The sequence below is a fragment of the Silurus meridionalis genome, chromosome 6 (genome assembly GCF_014805685.1).
Source record: "Silurus meridionalis isolate SWU-2019-XX chromosome 6, ASM1480568v1, whole genome shotgun sequence".
NCBI lineage: Eukaryota > Metazoa > Chordata > Actinopteri > Siluriformes > Siluridae > Silurus > Silurus meridionalis.
The window spans coordinates 27831240-27851856 of record NC_060889.1 but is presented as its reverse complement, the minus strand read 5'-3'; the positions used below and the strand labels follow the sequence as shown (position 1 = coordinate 27851856).

The following is a 20617-nucleotide window of genomic DNA, read 5'->3' as shown; positions in this document are numbered from 1 at the left end:
AAGCTTGTGTAACTAGAGCTACAACTCTGTGTGTGTGTGTGTGTGTGTGTGTGTGTGTGTGTGTGTGTGTGTGTGTGTGTGTGTGTCTGTGTGTGTGAAAAACTACACAAAGATCCAGAACACAAGATCTTATAAAAGCAGAAGATCACAATGATGAAGTAATTACTATATTACATTGTTGTGCTTATTAATAATAATGTGACTGTTCCATTGGTGTTTTAATGCGTCTTCAGTCATTCAGTTAAACATCTGATACACAGCATCCTCTCTTTAATATTTCTATCTATTCAACCCAACATCCTCCCACACATCCATCTCCATCACCTCCACAGCCTCATCTCTCCTTCTGTTCATCATCCAACCAGGTCCACCTTCTCCATCTCACTCCAGCTTACTGTCAATTGACTAATTCCCTCATGTGCACAAACAGGACAGAAACATGGAGTAATGGCAGGCTTTCTTTGTGGTATGGTGTGTTCCAAAACAACCTTAAAGCCTCGCAGCACTTTAAAGAGTCACTCAGATGTCTGGCAGTCTGTTCTTTTTTCGATGGTTAAGTCACAGAAATCCATAAAACTCCAAATGCAAGGCAGATGCTCAGCAGCCGGAAAATCCACACCACAGCCGTGGATCAACAGGACGGCCCTGTTTCTTTATTACTCAACACGTCAGCGTTGTTTATGAAGAATGTTTGGGATTAATACTAAGGGATTCAGTTTTTCGAGTTAATAAATAGGTCCGCTTGTATATTTTCCAGACAGATCATCGTTGATGAATGATAGAGACCAATAGAGTGATAATTAATCATATCTGCCATGTCAGTTTTCCTGGCTTTGGGTTCCTTTTAGCCAGAAGACCACGAGGAGGGAGTGGACCTAGACGCAGCACAGCTGCGATCACGGGCCCTGTTTCTGTTCTCATTATAACCCGGGTTTTGGATGGCAGCACGGCGGAGCTGAGTGAGTCCAATCATTCCGAGGCGCTGAGTTCGTACGGGTGAGTAATCCCGACCCCAGAACATGGCACAGAGACTCGGGAACTTTCATAAACAATAAAACTTCAAAAGTATCATGGGCTCTTTTCAGATGTTCCACGCTGATTAGTCAGGCTGACCAGGAGAAACAAACAATCTGTGACACACACACACACACACACACACACACACACACACACACACACACACACACACACACACACACACACACACAGGGCTCATTCTGCTGTGGGAAACTGTAAAGAGGAGAAGAACAAAACAGACAGAAAGGACAGAAGAGTAGAGAACAGTAAACAACTGCAGGAAGAACAGTAAATAACTCGGAGCTTTAAGAGAACAGTAAAAAAAAAAAGAGAGCTGAGATCAGAAAAACAGTAGTGGAAGGAAATGATGGGAGGAGAACAGTAAAGAACAGCTGGGACTCTTCCACACTGCTTCGGAACAACTGGAAGTGGAGATTACAGAAGAGCAGGGTACACTAGAGAACTGTAAAGAACAGTAAATATAGAGAACAGTAAAGAACAGCACAAATTATTAGAGAACAGTTCAAAAACGATAGGGTATACAAGAACAGGAAAGAACATCATAGAACAGTAAATTACACTAGAGAACAGTGCAGGTTAGTAGAGAACAGTAAAGAACAGTACAGATGACCAGAAAACAGTACAGAGCAGTAGGGCACACACAAGAACTGTAGAGAACAGTAACGTTCAGTAGAGAACAGTACAGTTTACTAGAGAACAGCAAAGGACAGTACAGAACAGTAGGGTACACTAAAGTTAGTAGAGAACAGTACACAGATCAGTAAAGATTAGTAGAGAACAGTACTCAAAATAGTAGGGTACACAAAAGAAACACTACAGAACAGTACAAAACAGTATCAATGAGTTAAAAACAACAACAAGTAGTAGAGCAACAGTACAGAAATGTAAACAGAACAGTACATGGAACAGTAAAGATTAGTAAAGAACAGCACAGAGCATTAATTATTAGTAAAGAACAGAACACATAACAGTAAAGAATTTTACAGAACAGTAAAGATTAGTAAGGAACAGTACAGAACAGTAAAGAACAGTAGAGAAGGGTAAAGAACAGTACCAGACAGTAACAATTAGTAATAAACAGTAGAAAACAGTAAAGATTAGTAATTAACAGTAGAGAGGAGTTAAGATTAGTAAAGAACAGCACAAAGCATTAATGATTAGTAAAGAACAGTACACAGAACAGTAAACATTACTATAGAACAGTACATGTAACAGTAAATAATTTCACAGAACAGTAAAGATTGGTTAGGAACAGTACAGAGCAGTGCACAACAGTATGAGTTTAGTAGGACTAGTAGTAATAAACAGTAGAGGACAGTAAAGATGTGTAAAGAACAGTACAGAGCAGTAAAAAATAATTAAGACCAATACAGAACAGTAAAGATCAGGAAGGAACAGTACCGAACAGCAAAGAACAGTACAGAAAGTAAAGAACAGGAGAGAACAGTAAAGATTAGTAATAAACAGTGAAGAATAGTAAACAGAACAGTAAAGAACAGTATACAGAATAGTAAAGAACAGTACACAGAACAGTAAAGAACAGTAAACAGAACAGTAAAGAACAGTAAACAGAACAGTAAAGAACAGTAAACAGAATAGTAAAGAACAGTACACAGAACAGTAAAGAACAGTACACAAAATAGTAAAGAACAGTACACAGAACAGTAAAGAACAGTACACAGAATAGTAAAGAACAGTACACAGAATAGTAAAGAACAGTACACAGAACAGTAAAGAACAGTACACAGAATAGTAAAGAACAGTACACAGAACAGTAAAGAACAGTACACAAAATAGTAAAGAACAGTACACAGAACAGTAAAGAACAGTACACAGAATAGTAAAGAACAGTACACAGAACAGTAAAGAACAGTACACAGAAAAGTACAGCACTGAAGTTGTTGGTGGAGGTCTTTTTCATGAAGTATTAAAAATAAACGTGTAATGATAATGAAAAGTGGGAAAACCCCCATCCCTCTGCTAGATCCTTTCTCCGTCTCTCTCTCTCTCTCTCTCTCTCTCTCTCTCTCTCTCTCTCTCTCACACACACACACACACACACACACACACACACAAAGCTGTAGGAGGCTCTCATCAGCAGCAGCATTGAGTGGTGATGTGTGTGTGTGTGTGTGTGTGTGTGTGTGTGTGTGTGTGTGTGTGTGTGTGTGTGTGTGTGTGAGTGAGAGAAACAGTGTGTGTGTGTGTGTGTGAGAGAGAGAGAGAGAGAGAGAGAGAGAGAGAGAGAGAGAGAGAGAAAGCAGTCAGTGAGCAGAAAGACTGGATGTGTAAAGCTGAACACAAGCTCTAGACTTCTCCGAGGTAAGAGAACTTTCTCTCAAATATCCCTATTGATAATATATCATTATTTCATATAATAATAATTAAAAAAAACACATTTCTGATCATCTTTATAGTGTGTATGGAGTGTATAGGTTTCAAATAGTTTTAAATGGGTTTATATTTATGAGTTTATTGATTCAGCTGAATTGAATTCAGTTCATTTTCAATTTAGTTGCTTGAAAATGCAAAAGAAAAGAAACTTCAGACAAAATGGTGAATTTAATTAACAAATAATCAAATGAAATCTCGGTAGAAAAAAAAATAAGTGTGAAATAATTATATATTTAAACACAATACAATAAATGTAAAAATCCCATATTTATTTATATTAATGAGAAATAGTAAAATATTGATCAAATTAGATTATTATGAAAGATTATGAAGTATACATGAATTAAGTAAAATCATTTTTTAAAAGAAAAATAAGCAAATAAAAAGACCAGAAAAAAAAAAATTCTAAATATAAATTTCCTGAATTATTAACTCCAGGTTTTTTCTTCCCAAAACGGATTCATGAATTTCTTATAAAAGCCAAAGCCACACATGGTGTTATTGCTAAATGAATTGGCGAGTAAACGACTGTATAATGACTTTAATGAGTTTTGAGGAGGACCGTGTTTGAGACGGAGTTGCGTCACGGTGACTCAGGTTTCAGATTGAAGCCGGAAAGCCTCCGGTCACTGATCGTGCCTCTAATGGACAAAGTGTTTGCATGTGCAGTACCTGAGGAAGTCAGATTCTAAATGAAAACCATAAGTGTCCTCATCATCGTCCACAAGGAGCACAATCAAGCTTCTGGATAATTCTGGAGTGCGTAAGACTGAACATCCCATTCCACATTTGCTCTTATAATACACTCTGCGAAGATGTTTCACCAGATTATGTGAAGATTCGTGTTTATTCAGCCACAAAGTCAGGTACTGATGTAGGTGAGGTTTCACAGTTATCTCAGCAGGGTTGGAGCTCCAGAGCAGCAAACTATGGAAAGCAGATCTTCATGGAGCTGGCTTTGTGCGCTTTCTGTCATGCTGGAACAGGTTTTGGATCTCTTAGTTCAACTGAAGAGCAAATTTAATTTCACAGCATCCAAAGACTCATATACGATCGTGAGCCTTCAACTTTGTGGCAACATTTTGGAGAAGAACCATATATGGCTGAAAAAGGCAGGTGTCCCAATACTTTTGGCAGTAATGTATAAATGCTTTTGTATTCAACAAAGACCTATTAAAGATGGCTTATTTTAATTTAATTGCTGTTTCAATTCGATGCAGAAAAAAAAGATCACAAACCAAGCTGCTGCCCTGTTTTTGGACAAAAGTATTGGGACACCTGACTTTTCCACCCATATGTAGCTCTTTTCCAAACTGTTACCACAAAAGTTGGAGGAACACAATTGTAAATGGTGTCTTTGGATGTTGTAGCATGAAATCTTCCATTCACTTGAACTAGGAGACCCAAACATGTTCCGGCATGACAGAAAATGCACAAAGCCAGCTCCATGAAGATCTGCTTTCCATGGGTTGGAAGATGTGAAAGATCTCCTGCTATAGAGCTCCAACCCTGCTGAGTTCACCCCAGGCCTCCTCACCTCACATCAGTACCTGACTTTGTGTCTGTATGAGATCTCACAAATCTCCACAAAATCTAGTGGAACATCTTCCCAGGAGAGTGGAGTTTATTAAAAGAGGAAATTGGGACCACAAATGATGTCCAACATTTTTTTTTTTTAAAAAGAGGTTGATGGCTCATTTGATTTTTTAATACGTAAACAAGGGAGGAATTCTAGAACTCTTTTGTGAAAGGAAACACTTTGTTGTAGCACTTTTTTTGGGTTCCTCTAGAATGAAAACCTGAAGAACCTGAGAACCTAAAAAACCTTTTAAGTAGGTCTTTAATGAACCTACATATAATTTGGTAAATGATCAACCAGTCTTTGGTGGCATCGAAAGCGAGGCAGTTAACTAGCCGGCTAACTCATTTGTGATGGCGGAAAGGAACGCGGTCGCTTATTGTTAGCATACTGATGCGCTGTATGTTTATAGATCCTGATGTTAGCAGAGAACAGTATCGAGAATGTGCACAACTATCTTTAAAGCTGCTTGGGCATCGAGTTAGGAATAAAAACCTCTAAAGTTGACAAGTATAGCGACACATCCTGAGGCATTTAAGCTAATGCTAAGTGTTACAAGGTACTCCTTCCATTAAGATCCTAAAGAGAAACCACATATAAGCTCCTTATATATATTAATCACACATTTGAACTGATATTTCCACAAAAAAAACAAGTTTTATAGAAATCAACACTTTCTGACCAGAATCAGAATCCCACATTCAAGCAGTGCTATAGTGTACAAGCTATCTATCATGATCCTGCTAGTCATTGGAGGGGGTGGCCTGACAATGGCGACTCTCCATTGATTCTAAATTTCTCATTGGACAACCGAATAACTCTCCAAGATCAGTTCTGAAAAATAAAGTCCCACAGAGTGAATAAGGATTTATAGAGCTTTCTGTGACTTGAGTCGGCAGCAGTTACTTCCACCTTTCCAAGTACAACTTTTACTGCTCTCATCTGAGCCCGAAGCCAAACATTTTCTTTCTGCCAGACTTCCAATCATTGCTTTGAACTTCAGAGCTGACATGCCTATGATTCTATCTAGCATGAGCCTATACGCACAAATGTTCAGTGAGTGCCAAAAAGGGCGGTCACTGACCGACGCCTGACCATAAGCTTTGATTGTGGTTTTTGAACATCTCATTCCACATTTAGTCTCATTTTACTGTTATAGTAAGCTTTACTCTTCTGGAAAGATGTTCCATTAGATTTATGCTCGTTCAGGCGCAAAGTCAGGTACTGATATAGGTGATGTGAGGAGGCCTGAGGTGCAGTGTATGAAGTGATCCCAAAGATGTTTAACAGGGTTGATATATACATACTTTGTGGTATTAAGTGGTATTAAGTTAAAAAACTTGCTCTGTTTACAAGAAAGTACTTTATTTAGCTACGTTTCAAACACCATCACCTTCAAAATAGTCCCTTTGCACAGCAATACAGCGCGCCAAGCGTTCCTGCCACTCCTGGATTATATCCTGAAGGTCTTCTTTTCGAAGCGTGTGAAGCATCTTCTGCTCTTCTCACCTGAACTCCACAATGATGTCAAATCAACAAGCTTTCAGAATATCTTAGAAAAGAGAGCAAAGTGCACAGGAGCCAAATCTGGCGAGTGATTTGGATCGGTGCTAAAGTGAGATCACGTCGTTTCCAGCGAGAAACTCACCTGTGAGGAGAGCTCAATACAGGGTCCGCACGTGGTCAGAATAGCTTATGTGGTAACGCACATGATCAGAATAGCACGTTACACAGCTCTCAATGCACACAGGATGATGTCTTTCGGCACACTGACTTATGAGGTTCGGTGCTCCTTGTGACTGTGCGTGTAGCCTTGTGCTGCCATCTGTTGGCCTGTTAAAAACCTAGTCTTGAAACCTTTTGATACCACCTCGTATATATACACACACATAGAACCATACAATTCTCTCATACTGACCATTGGATGTTCCACATGGCACCTCATGTTAAAGACTCTCTGAGTTACAGTACAGTGGCCATGGTCCTACAGAGGTTTTCCATTTGTCCATCAAAGAAGTTGAGTCCTTGTGCTGTGTGTCAGGTGCAGAAGCTGCTTCAAAAAACAGATGCTCTGGTGAGGAGAACTTAAAGGAGGAGAAATTGTGTCCTGCCTACAGTCAAGCATGGTGGTGGCAGCATCATGGTCTGGGGCTGCATAAGTGCTACTGGTACTGGGGAGCTGCGGTTCATTGAGGGAAACATGGATTTCAACATGTACTGTGACATTCTGAAGCAGAACATTTATTGATATTGTTATTTTTTACTGCCTTAATCCTTCTGGGTATGGAATTCACCAGAGCTGCACTGGTTGTTGCTGGGATCCTCTTCCATTCCTCCATAATGACATCATGGAGCTGCTGGATGTTAGATACATGGAGCTTCTCCACCTTAATCTTGAGGATCCCCACAGGGCTTTAGGTCTGGAGACATACTTGGCCACTCCATCACCTTCAGCTTCAACTTCACCTACAATGTTCTGCTGGTAACATTGCCTTGCTTGTGGTAACAGTGAGGATTCCAAATACTTTCATCCATTATATCGGTACTACTTGTATTTATACCACAGTGTTTCTGACTGGTGGATTTATAGTTTGAAATTGGTTTAATCAGCATTTTAAATAAACTTGCAGTTTTTTAGTACCTGTAACCATAGCGACATACGTTTTTAGTTCTATACAGTGGGAGACAGCTGCTGTAAATAACTGTAAATTTTTAATAAATGGTTTGAGGCATGAGATAAATATGTCAAACTGGAGAATAAAAGGTTCAAATGAGAAATATAACCAGAAATGGCTCCAGGAGCTAACTCCAACAGTTTTATTATAAGTATAGACATAGAACAAGCCTGTGATACTGAGTAGAGACAACTCTAGTCACTCCCAACTCATCACATATTGATGCGTTCATCAGGATCCCTTGGCGTCATTTTATAGAAGTCTATGGGAGTCCCTGCATGTTGAAAAATATAGCCAAAGGGGTCCAAGTCTATGGGAATCCCTAAACGTTGAAAAATAAAGCCAAAGGAGTACAAGTCTATGGGAGTCCCTGCACGTTGAAAAATAAAGCCAAATGGGTCCAAGTCTATGAGAATCCCTGCACATTGAAAACTAAACCCAAAGGAGTCCAAGTGTATGGAAGTCCCTGCACAAGCCAAAGGGGTACCCAGTGCGTCAAAATGCGATGCCAATGAATCCTGACGAACGCGTCCATATGTGACGAGTTGGGAGTGAGAACGTGTTCTCTAGGCCGAATGTGCCGTATCTAAAATAACGACCAAGCGTTATTTGTATCCATTCAGTCATGTTTTGCATTGTAACTGACAATTACAAATGACTATACTGCCCAAATTGCTACATATATACTGTACCATATAGCATGATTGCTTTTTAATGCTTCAATCATGCCATTTTCTGTATTTCTCCTACTAATAGCATTTAATAATGTCTATGGTTCATTTAGATGTGAAGGATGGTTGAATCTTGGCTGCTGACCCACAGTTTTTAAGTGTACGTTCATTAGGATTAGGTTTGGAAACACTTCTAACAGACAATACATTTCCCAAACACGGACCCTAGCTCCTTGAGAAAAAGTCTGCTCCCTCTGATTACAGCCGATACACCAAGGTAAAGTCACAGAATGTTTAGAAACAAATTTAGAAACAATCCCTTTCCAGTCCATTACCATAACTCTCTCTCATTCCTTTTCTCTCCTTCTTTCTCACCACATATCGATTTAGAGTCATTGAGAAAACAATGGCTTCTGAAACAGTTGCAGAAACCACCGGAAAAAACCCCACCCAATAACAATTGTTCTTACTCTCATCAAACCAAAGATTTTTCTATCAGAATGCATCCCAGAGCCATTTTTATCAAACAAGTAGTCAAACCTAGCAATTACAAAACGTTCTGGGAATGTCCAAGGAATGTTTACTGATTTTTTTTCCAGAATACCGAAGGGAGTTTTTTTTTTTTTTAAATAACCTCCAGAACGTTCTCAAATGGCTTGTCTTTATAACCATAAACTAACCTTCTGAGAATGTTCTATATAAATACTAATAAATCCCCCTTTTCTGGAAAATAAATGCAAAAGGTTATTTATTGTGACAATTTGTTTGGACCACACACTACCCTAGTCAAATGCAAACTGTATGAGCTTTTAGAAATATGGGGCCTTCAAAGGTTCCTTTGGAGTTCTTTTTTTTTTTGTTTTCTTTTTTTTTTTTTTTTGATTTATGAAAAGTGTACAGGTTCCAAAACACAAATTTTCCATGTAACACATTTTGGAATTAAAATACTTTTTTTTGGAATAAAGGAATAAGGAATAAAGAAATAAAAAAAAAATAAAAAAATATGTTATAAAGGGTATTCCAAAATGGGACAAACAAAGGACCCTTAAAACCCCTTAAGAACCTACTGGAGCAAAATGAAAGCAAATTGTTATATTATTGCTCAGTTGATGTTTTGTACCACACATTTACCTGGTTGAAATCCTTTTTGACAGAGAAGCATGCTATTGTAGAAGCCCACAAAGGACCATTATAAGTTTATACAGTAGTACAATCAAACAACCACCTAGAGTACTTTGAAGAACCCCAATTATTCATGCGTTAACTGTGTGTGGAACAATTGCAAATTGTTGGTCAATATTTCTTCTAGAATCTGCCAAAGTGTCTACTGGTACACTATTACCATAATAATGTTCTTGAAGAGTTCTTTTGAGGGTTTGTTGGATAAATAAGATTACCCATCTTTCCAAAACGGTCCACTCCAAAACTATACGGGGAACCACTGCATTTTAAGACTGTAGAAGAAATCTTAACGGGATAATTGACAAATTCAGTACCTAGAACCTGTCTTGGTACTTGGGCCACTTGTGGAAAAAAGGTTCTAAAGGGTGGTATCTTGGATATAATTGAAAAAAAACCACCATAGAGGTAGCTGAAGAAGCTTCTAGGGTGAAATAGCAACCACTTATGATCAATCTGTTTTGCATTTTTTTCTAATCCATGTTGTTCTTTCGCTCGTAAATGTTACTGACGCTGTTTCTGCCAATTTTCACTGTATGTTAATTGACAGTTGATGCTTGAAATTTCTCTCGTCTGGTCATTTCTCTTTATATCCGTACCTGTATTTGACTTACTTCTATACACAACACTGTTAAATTCTGGATGCTGATTTGTCAAAACAAAGTTGATTAACAGCAGCGCTGACAATATTGTAGCAGCAAATTCGATTCAATTCAATTCAATTTAATTCAATTCAATTCAGTTCAATTCAGTTATATTAAATCCAAACCAATTCAGTATAAATTTAGTTGAATTCAATTCAGTTCAATTTAAATCAGTTCACTTTAATTCAGTGCAGTTCAATTCAATTGAATTCGGTTCAGTTTAATTAATTTCAATTCAGTTCAATTCAATTCAAGTCAATTTTATTTGTAAAGCACTTATAACAATTATCATCATCTTAAAGCAGCTTTATAAAAGTAAACAGCTTATAAATCTACATTTTAACATCATAAATCAGTCCCTATAAGTTTATCCCTAATGAGTGAGTTAGTGAGGACTGTGGCAAGAAAAATATCCCTGAGATGGCATGAGGAAGAACACTTTAGAGGAACCAGATTCAAAATGGAAACCATCCTCATTTGGGTGGCACCGAATGTCTATAACAGTTCTATCATCAAAAAAAAAAAATTGGGGCAGAAGGTTGGTGTGCCTTTAACATTTATGAAAGGAGTCTATCTATGGTGGTTCATCACTTGTATGAACAAAAGTCACCTGACCATAAGATTTGGTATTTGCTTTTTGACCATCCCATTCCACATTTAGTCTCTAGGTGTTCTTATAATAAGCTCCACTCGTCTGGAAAGATGTTCCACTAGATTTTATAGAGATTTGTGTTTATTCAGCCACAAAGTCAGGTACTGGTGTAGGTGAGGTGAGGAGGCCTGGAGTGCAGTAAGCATTCATATTTATTAAAATCTTCCACTCTAACCCATGGAAAGCATATATTTGTGGAGCTGGATTTGGATCTCCTAGTTGAAATGAAGGGAAAATTCCAGGCTGTGCAGTTTTGGGACTCCAGGATGTGTCGTTGAGAAAATAAACAGTAACCTGCCAGTGATTATTATTCTAAACTATATATTCCTGTAGCTTTTTATTCCATTCTAGTCTTTGACCAAGAGTCGTTCGTCCTGAAGCGAATGTCAAACCATCAAACTTCCCTCGGCAGCTTAGCTCTGCTTTCCAAATGTTTCAAACATGAGCCAGCGATTTCCTTCATGGGAAGCGAACAACCACAGGAGTGTGATTGGCCATAATGTATTACCTCTTTCCCATGACTAAGATGTGTGAGGCAGGATTTGTTTTTCCTTCTGCAATTAAATTGGCCTAAAACCTTACATCTAACCTTCAAAATATTTCATGCGAATTGAGTGATGAGAATTAAAGACGGATTTTCTTTCTGGGCTCCATAAAGTCATATTTATCTAGCGAAATGTCTAACCTAATTAGTCATCCAAATGACCAAATAAACGTCCATTACTGTAGCTAGCAACATTGAGAAGGTTGTTGTGAGTTGGGTTGCTTTAGAGAATTGTGCTTTTTTGTGTAAATTACTTACATAAAATATATATTTTTAATTGCATCTGATGAATTCTCATTCTCAAAGACATGTAGCTAATGTTGCTTGTTGCTATCTGATGCTAGCACTATGAGGTTGGCGGAAATCATCAAAGAATTTTTTCTCATTTTAAAAATTCAGAGAGCTTGGAAGGCCTGGATAATTTCACAAAAACATCTAAATCATGCCTGCTGTTTTTTCTTTTTTTATTATTTTATTATGAGACTTTGCTTAAAGACCCAAGAAGTTGGTTTAGTTCTACCTGTGATTTACTCAGTGCCGATTTGTAACTTGAGTGGCTGAACAGCTGGCAATACTCTGTGTCAGTCAAGTACTTGCAATTACAGCAATTTCCCATCACCCCCACCCCTCTGCAAAACCAAATTTGGATCAGGCTCGTTATGCTTGGCCTTGGTTTAAGGAAGGACACTCAATGGCACTGACAGACATTCTCTTGGATAACGACGTAATATAACTTGGCTTGCTTTTTCCACACATAACACAGGTGTTTTTTTACACTCAAGGCTAATTATAAAACAGAACTTATAGCAAGGACATTCAGTGATTACGGTATAGGGTCCTTGCTTTTTTTTTTCCAATTTAGAAGTAAAAAATCATTGTAACATAACACCAACTCTAAAACTTACCATTGCAATACTTAAATTATATCAGACATCACAATAGTTATACAACCTCAATTCAAAAAACATTGAGAATGATTTACACATACTATAAATCCATATCCTATTCACAACAACAACAATAATAATAATAATAATAATAATAAAAAATCACATAGCAACTGTTTAAACTGAGAATATATACCATGTTAAGGACAATATAAGGTCATTTTGTATTTGATGGCCGACCAGGTCTCAAAAAAGTTCCATGACAGGACAGGGCCATGTTTCGCACTGCGCAGCATCACGTCTTCTGTCCATGTACATCTGGGAACTGAGGAGACCAGTTGCTGAAGTTTTGGGAGAATAATGTGTGTCTTATACTGGATTCTAGCTTGCTTTACACTTCTGTGTGTTCTTTGTTGTGTTTTTCATTTTATGATGCGCCAAATGTTTTCAAATGATGAAAGGTTTTCTGGGAAGGGTTTTTCTGTTCTTTGAGACTTCTGATGATATTATGTGCTGTAAATGATGAGATATTTCATTGTTTTGCAATTTGATGTTGAGGAACATTTTGTAGACACTGTCTTTTGCAGACTGTACCCTATCTTGATGCTTCCATCCCAACCTAGAGCACTACTTTAATTTGGTACACACAAAGCACCGAACCCTACACCCTGTAAATTGATGCTAGCAGATGGTTGCTTAGCCAATTTCCCATATATTGAATAAAACCCATTTTGCATGAGAAACTCTACTGCCTTAGATCCAATAAGGTGAGGAATGACAACTGGTGTAAAATTGACTTGTAGTCTATACAACAAATTAATTTTCATTAATTGTATTCAGAAGATGATTTAATCCAGAATGAACTACTGAATTTTGTGTTTAAGTGAATAAAAATTGTAAATCAATTTCATAAATCCATTATTAATAACGATTGATATTTGCATCTCGGGACAATCCATGCCTTCAGGTTTTGTGTAGAACTTTATAAATAACGGTTTCCTAATGAAAATGTTTAATTTATCTATCATGTTTAGTCTACATTTGTATATTTTAGCCTCCTTAAAGTGGTTTATATACAGAACTGTCAGTAGGGGTTGTGTAACTTCAGGATATGATCAAATCTTCTTGGCATCTTAGTACAGATTCATCTCTGTAGTAAGAACACATGTGAGAAAACAAACATTGTAACAGCTCAAAAAATGACAGAGAAGTAAATCTGTAATGGATTTATTCTTTCATTTAAGGTCACGGTGCTTGCACAAGACACGGCCAAAATAACTATGGGACCAAGTTTTTGGAGCCTTTGTGTCCTCTTGTGTGCCTGGACATGGGGAAAAAGTATGGGCCTGTCACGGCGAAGGAGAGCCTGGGAGGAAAAGGGAGAAGACGGGCCTAAAAAATGCTCATATACTTTCCTGGTTCCCGAGCAGAAGATCACAGGGCCTATCTGTGCAAGTCGTGGCCCCTCGCTTCCGGACAAGGATCGCGTAACCAGGATGGACATAGCAGATGTCCGTGAGCTGATGTCCAAGCAACGGCGTGAAATCGACACCTTGCGGATGGTAGTGGATGTTGATGGCAACATGGTGAATGAGATGAAACTGCTACGGAAGGAGTCTCGGAACATGAATTCACGCGTCACGCAACTCTACATGCAGCTTCTACACGAGATCATTCGCAAGCGGGATAATTCGCTGGAGCTCGCACAGCTTGAGGGACGCATCCTCAATGCAACAGCTGAGGCATTGCGGCTCTCAGCCCGCTATAAGGATCTTGAAGCCCGATTCTCTAATCTTGCCGCTGTGGTCAATAACCAGTCTATTCTGATCAGTGCTCTGGAAGAGAGGTGCCTGCAGGTGTACGGGAATCATAGGCAGGAACCGCTTCCCCCGCCGCTCGTCCAGGTTGTTCCCGAGAACATTCCGGTGCACGTGCCCCGTCTTTCCAATGAGATCCAGAGGGTCCACGGCCGAGCTTTACCAAGGGAAAGGGGATCTAGATCAGGCTTAGAACCTACTGAAAGTACCCTGGAACTCAAACGACCACAAACTGGCAACTTCAGTTCAGAAGGTAAGTGAGAATCAGTTTATAAGAGATACCCAGACAGAAGCAAATGGCAAGTTAAGGGTTTTTTGGATAGTTAAGGGTTCTTTAAACATTCTAGATTCCTCAAGCGGTCTCCATTGTCCAAAACGGAAAGAAGATTCTAGGTTTACAGTTTAGCAAAGCAAGAAGAAGGTAAAGGTGAAGGGGAGCATATTAGCCAATATATGCTTTAATATAAATGACCTATCTTGGAATATTTTGGGACTTAAAACATGGGGGATAGTATTACTATTAATTTCTTTAGGATCAGGTAAACGTGGGATTACAAAAACAGCCCGGACTTCTCGCAGTTCCAGTCTTGAAACTAGAGTCCATACATATGTCAGCTTTTTTGGCCCGAAAATCAGACTTTGCACATTTTTCGACATATTTCAAGCTCTCTGTTTTCTTTCAGTCCGACAGACCACAAAATATGTGACAGCCAAGCTCCATGAGTGTCCAAGATATTTTACCAACCAGTCAGCACAATTTTAATGCACTGCAACCACGAGTAGGAAGTGTTCATGTTTGTTTTGACTCCCTACCTGTCTTCTGTTCACCCTTTCATTCCAGACGGTGAATTCTACTTCATGAAATGCATTTGCCAGGGTTGAAAGCTTTATGAGGAACTCCTTTATAAAGTTTTTCAACATTTCAGCTTTGCTTTAATTGGCACATATTTATGTTCCTAATGAGCAAGTCGGGGGTGAGGGAAAAACCTCTTGAGATGTCTTAAGCAAAGAACTCTGAGAGGAATCTCAGGAAACTACAAATACATTTACAGCATTTGGCTTACATTTATCTCAGTCATACAACTGAGCAGCTATGGGGTTTAGGGCCTTGCTCAGGGGCCCAAAAGCTTAGTGTGGATGGGATTTGAACTCATGACCTTCAGATCCCAAAATCCAATACTAATCTACCACCTCCTTCTGTGGCTCCCGAACTAAAGGGAAATTATGCTTATCTAGTGATACTGGGTCTATTGCGCAATTATAAACCATTAACATTGCACAATAGGACCCTATTAAGTCAAACAATAGTAAGGGTGTGTTAAAAGTTTAATCTATGATGAAACTATACAATACAATGTGTATTGAATTTAAGGTTTATTTGTTGTTTCCTTCTGAAAATTTGAGGTCCTTTCCATGACTGCCTCCATGCAATGCAGGCTGGACATGCTACTACTGGAATGTACCTTCTTAAGCCAGAAGGCAGTGACAGGCCTATGCAAGCATGGTGTGAACAAGACGTGGACAACGGAGGCTGGACCATCATCCAGAGAAGGAAGGATGGCTCTGTTAACTTTTTTAGAAACTGGGAAAGTTACAAGGTAAAGTTTAACTCCACATTAAGTCTTTTTTTTTTTAAAGGTACAAAGTAGAGCCTTGCGTTGGACTGTTTTTTTTTTTTTTTTAATCCCACTCCTGCTAAATTTCGGAATATTACCGCCAGTTCCTGCAATGTGTGTTTTACTAATTATGTCACAGTTTATTAAGATTGTGTAAAAATTTACACAAACATTAGGGCTACAATTAACTTACAGAATAATAACAGACATTAACCATTAAACTAAAAGTAAAATAAAGCAACGCTAACATAAAACAGCACACACGACAAAAAATTAGTTTTTTTTATTAGCCGTAAAAAACTCTTACTTAGAAACAACTATCAAACAAAACATTACAATTAGCAGGATCTGTGGATGGTGGGACTCACACTATATTCATTTTCCCACCCACTCCTACCCACGGTAAAGGTAAACCGCCTGCTCCCACTAGATTTCGGGGCTCTACTGTGGGCCCCCATGTACAAAGAGCTTCTACTATAATGTTTTGGCTAATTACAGATTATACAAAAGCCCTATTCTTTTGCTCCAATCAGGGGTTGGAGCAAAAAAATACCAAGAAATTGTGAAGAAAAAACTAATTATAGGCAATATGTGAAGCTTTGACTCAATTCAAAGTAGACAAAAATTCAGTGAATGCAAGTAAAAAAATATATATATCACCATTCAATCTTTGGAAGTTTGCTAGTCATATGCATACATTGATTGCATTATGAATCCGAAATACAATACTATTCAAATAACCATGATATACCATTTGGAGTCAAGGCTAGTTTGACAAACGTCACTAAAGAAATCATGCTAACAGAGGATGAACTAGCAGGATTCTACATGGATAAACTTGCCAAACTAAAGGAATTGGAAGCTGAGCATATTCACAATCGATTTAAGGAATAAAAGAAAAACATGTTTATACTTAGACTTGTAATTATGCAGATAATTATTCATTATCAATAATAATTCAAGTAAAATTCAAATTCGCCAAAATAGCGCAGTATCAAAGTATAATTACTGAAGTATTTTTTCACCCAAGGCTCCATTATTCTTCCCCGTCCCTGTAGACAACAGCAAAATAGCCTGTCTTGAACAAAGTGCCAAGAAACAGAAGGCAGCAAAGCAGGAAGGCACACTCTGTGCCAAACCTCTTTATGTTCTTTCCAAAAAGACTGTGGGTTCTTTTTGCACGGGAATCTCCAAGGAATCGATACATGCTCTCGAGGCTGTCGTGGGTGATTGAGGGTACTGTTCGACGTAGCCAGAAATGCGATGCCCCATTATTTCTGCTTAACACTGACTCTCGGAATACGTCTCGCCTACAAGTGAAAGATGACTCTTGAAAACCTCAAGACATTTGTCATGATTCCAGGACCTAATGGAAAACCTCGTTCTGAACCAAAAGGTTTATGTTACTTCTCCGTCTTCAGGAAATACAAATTGCGCCTACTTGCGTAAAATGCACACAAATGACACAGTCGCTGTCCAATATTTATATGTGGTCGAGCACAGATTGAGATATCAGCATTTTTCAACTTTTGCTTTAGAGCAAGTGAATAGATAGTTAATCGGGGAGGAGAAGGTCTGGTTTCGTGTGCATTTGCATGCAAACGATTCAAGGCTGTCCTGATTCCTTGTTTATGACAGGTTACTGAAAAGTTACTAAATCTACTTAAACAGAAACAAGCTCCCCTTTCTGTTCTGAACTAATGTAGTAGAGCAACACTATAAATACAATCTGATTTCTTTTTTATTTCACTCCAGCAAGGATTTGGCAACATAGATGGTGAGCACTGGCTGGGTCTGGAAAACATCTACAACTTGGGCAAGCAAGGAGATTACAAGTTGCTGGTGGAGCTTCAGGACTGGATGGAAAAGAAGGTGTACGCAGCCTACAGCAGCTTCCATCTGGAGCCTGAGAGCGAAGCGTATCGACTTCGCCTGGGCACTTACCAAGGCAATGCTGGGGATTCTTTGACCAGTCATAATGGCAAACAGTTCACCACACTGGACCGGGACAAGGATGCCTTCACAGGTTACTATTGATTCAGACATACATGGTCAATTAATGGTTTGTTTGTTAATAACTATTCGTGTTGGTCAAATGCATTATTTTATAGGTCTCATTGATGGCATGATAAAAATTAGGGATATGCATCTCTATAACTGAGGCCGATCCCATTCACATCTCGATGCATAGCCAACGATACGATGCATCAAAGATACATATGAAGCAGCTACCGACGCAATACGATTAAGATGCAGTGCGATCCGAATTCGATTTGTTTCAACACAATGCGATTAAATGGAATACGATGCGATGTGATGCAATATTGTTCAGGTTTTTTCTATTGTTCAGTTTACTTAAGTGCCTTCTGAATTCTAATGCTTGGCCCCTTTACAAACAGGCCTTTGTAAGATGCAGCTCTACTTCTCTACAAACAGGCCTTTGGAAGATACAGCTCTACCTCTACCATGTTAATCTGTATTCTATGTGCCTCTCAGGACACGCCTTGGTCTCCATAGTATTGTGATACGTCATATTCACGTAGCAGCAGCGGTGCTCTCAGAAACGAGGAGAAACCAATCTAAATATCAAATATTGGTCACAAACTATTGGTCACTTTCTAAATAATAAAAGTATAGAGCATCTACTACTAATTATATATAAAAAAAATTCAAACTGATGCATCACATCGTTGACTTGTATGCCGACGCACAGATGCGATACAGTAAATTTTACCATCTTTTATAAAGATACTGTAGGGTTATGGACACAAAGACTTAAGGGTTTCAGAGACTTAAGAGGTCGAAAAGATTTTTTGAGTATGGCTTCATTCCACAGAAAAAAAAAACAAAAACAAAAACAAACAATGGAAACGGAAAGGACCACCCCCTTACCTTTTGACTATCTATTTGTGGGGCAACTTTAGTGTACTATATTTCATAATTCGTACTAATTTGTCGTTCCTTTGCGATTCCAGGAAACTGTGCTCACTTCTACAAAGGTGGCTGGTGGTACAATGCATGTGGCCAGACCAATCTCAACGGCGTCTGGTACTCTGGCGGTGTTTATCGCAACAAGTTCCAAGACGGTATCTTCTGGGCCGACTACGGCGGAGGTTTCTACTCCATGAAAGCTGTGCGCATGATGATCAGACCTATAGACTGAAGCAAAAAGCAAACAAACCAAGCCAAAACCTTAACATAGTTGAAAGCCTCCATCTCTGTGAATATGCAGTGGAAAAACTGAAAAGTTAAAAGAGCTGGAAAAGAACTCGCAATTCCGATTTTAAGTAGATAAAAAGGTCAAACCGATCAGCTTTTTACGAGCCCAGATCTTTGGAGGTTCCTGTGCACATAAGGCTTTTATACAAACTGCATCATGATTAGACAATAAATCAAAGGTGCATGTAGTTTTCATGGATATATTTCACTGCAGGGACCCTTATAAAATGCCATTGTGGTTTCCTTCAAGCTTATTTGTGAATGCGTTCATTCATTTCTGCTTTTATTTAACAATCCTTCCACTTTGCTTGCTCAGAGTTGTGGTCACAACAGCCTGAGAAGGTCAGCCAAGAGATCTAAATTGAATTAAATTTTATTTGCCTGATATTTTGAAGCTTTGGAGTTAGATTTTAAACAAATCAGGATCAGATTGCATCTGCTTCATGGTCATCCACAAAATACAACTCTAGTGGAAGAATTATGAGGTGCCACACCCTCTGGAATGGTTTTGCTCAAACTCATTACCCCCTAAGCAAAGGGACAATTTAAATGACCAAAACCAATTTCAAAATTTACAACGGTTGTAAAGCCTGTCAGTGGTTGAACTGTTTAAATTCAATGTTGGTACACTTCCCCATCACCCAGGTCCCCCATGGTGCAAATCTTCAAGCAGATACCCTTATAGCTCAGTGGTTAAGACTCAGGGTTGCTCAATGGAGGGTAGGGGGTTCAAGCCCTGTTATCACCAAGCTGCCACTTTTGGGCCCTTATCCATCTGTTCTCCAGGGGTGCTGTATCATGGCTGACCCTGCACTCTAACCCTAGGTTCCTAACATCATTAGGATATTTGAAGAAAGAATTTCACTGTGCTTTACATTCAATCCAGAGCGGCTTAAAACTGAGCACTAGAAGGGTAAGGGCCTTGCTCTGGCACCTACATGGGTGATTCTGGGATTTGACTTGCACTCTTCTGAAGTCCAACACCTTAACCACTAAGCTACTATTGTACCTCCACCTCCAATCCCACTTGTCTGTGTCTGAAAACAACCATTCTGAGAAAGTTTGAGCACAGCTACCTCAGTCTGCACCTAAGCGATCTCTAATGTGATTCGATTTTAGTTAGTTCTCTCAATTGACTCGACTACAAGATGCTGGGTTTTTGAGTGGTATCATACCTGACCTTTATTGTGCAGGTGGGGCATTTGTGAACCCGAAAGACTAAATGAAAAGACTGTACCTTGCAGTAGCTTTCAGAGAACTGAAATACATCAAATTTGACTAAACTTCAATTCGATTTAATTTAATTAAATTCGAGTTTATTTCTATCGTGTTTTTTTACAATGGACTCAAATCAGCTTTACAAAGATAAAGCAGTTATAAAGATGTATAAATGTGTATTAAAACTATCTACATTTAATGCCTATAAGTTTGTTCCTTATAATTGTACGTTTGTCCCTGATGAGTGAGCCAGTGGCGACTGTGGTGAGAAAAAACTCCCTAAGACTTCACAAAGAAGAAACCTTGAGAGAAACCAGACTCAAAAAGTAACCCATCCTTATCCCGAATGTTCATTCATTATCATTGTTGAGGTGTGCGGAGATGGGTGCTGTTCATGCAACCTGTGGTCCTGAACCATTGTCTATAAAAGTTCTTAAGATGCTCAATAACTTTATGGATCTTTGGCAGCTGAGGTGAAGTGAAG

At 38.7% G+C, this 20617-nt stretch overlaps 1 protein-coding gene across 2 annotated transcripts; it reads left to right on the top strand.

Moving 5' to 3' along the window:
- Positions 1-866: 866 nt before the first annotated feature.
- angptl1b (angiopoietin-like 1b) lies at positions 867-20330 on the top strand. 2 transcript variants are annotated; one of them, XM_046852712.1, is made up of 5 exons: positions 867-996; positions 13508-14333; positions 15485-15678; positions 17452-17722; positions 18672-20330. In XM_046852712.1, the coding sequence occupies exons 2-5, from the start codon at positions 13544-13546 to the stop codon at positions 18857-18859; spliced, it is 1443 nt and encodes a 480-aa protein (XP_046708668.1). In that variant the 5' UTR covers positions 867-996; positions 13508-13543; the 3' UTR covers positions 18860-20330. The 2 variants fall into 2 exon arrangements, with proteins under 2 accessions (XP_046708668.1, XP_046708669.1); XM_046852713.1 differs by lacking the exon at positions 867-996 and adding an exon at positions 3243-3360.
- Positions 20331-20617: the final 287 nt, after the last annotated feature.

Coding starts and splice junctions, on each gene's coding strand:
- angptl1b (XM_046852712.1), top strand. CDS start 13,544: ATGGGACCAAGTTTTTGGAGCCTTTGTGTCCTCTTGTGTGCCTGGACA. Junction 14,334..15,484: donor TGGCAACTTCAGTTCAGAAG/GTAAGTGAGAAT, acceptor TGAAAATTTGAG/GTCCTTTCCATGACTGCCTC. Junction 17,723..18,671: donor GGACAAGGATGCCTTCACAG/GTTACTATTGAT, acceptor TTGCGATTCCAG/GAAACTGTGCTCACTTCTAC.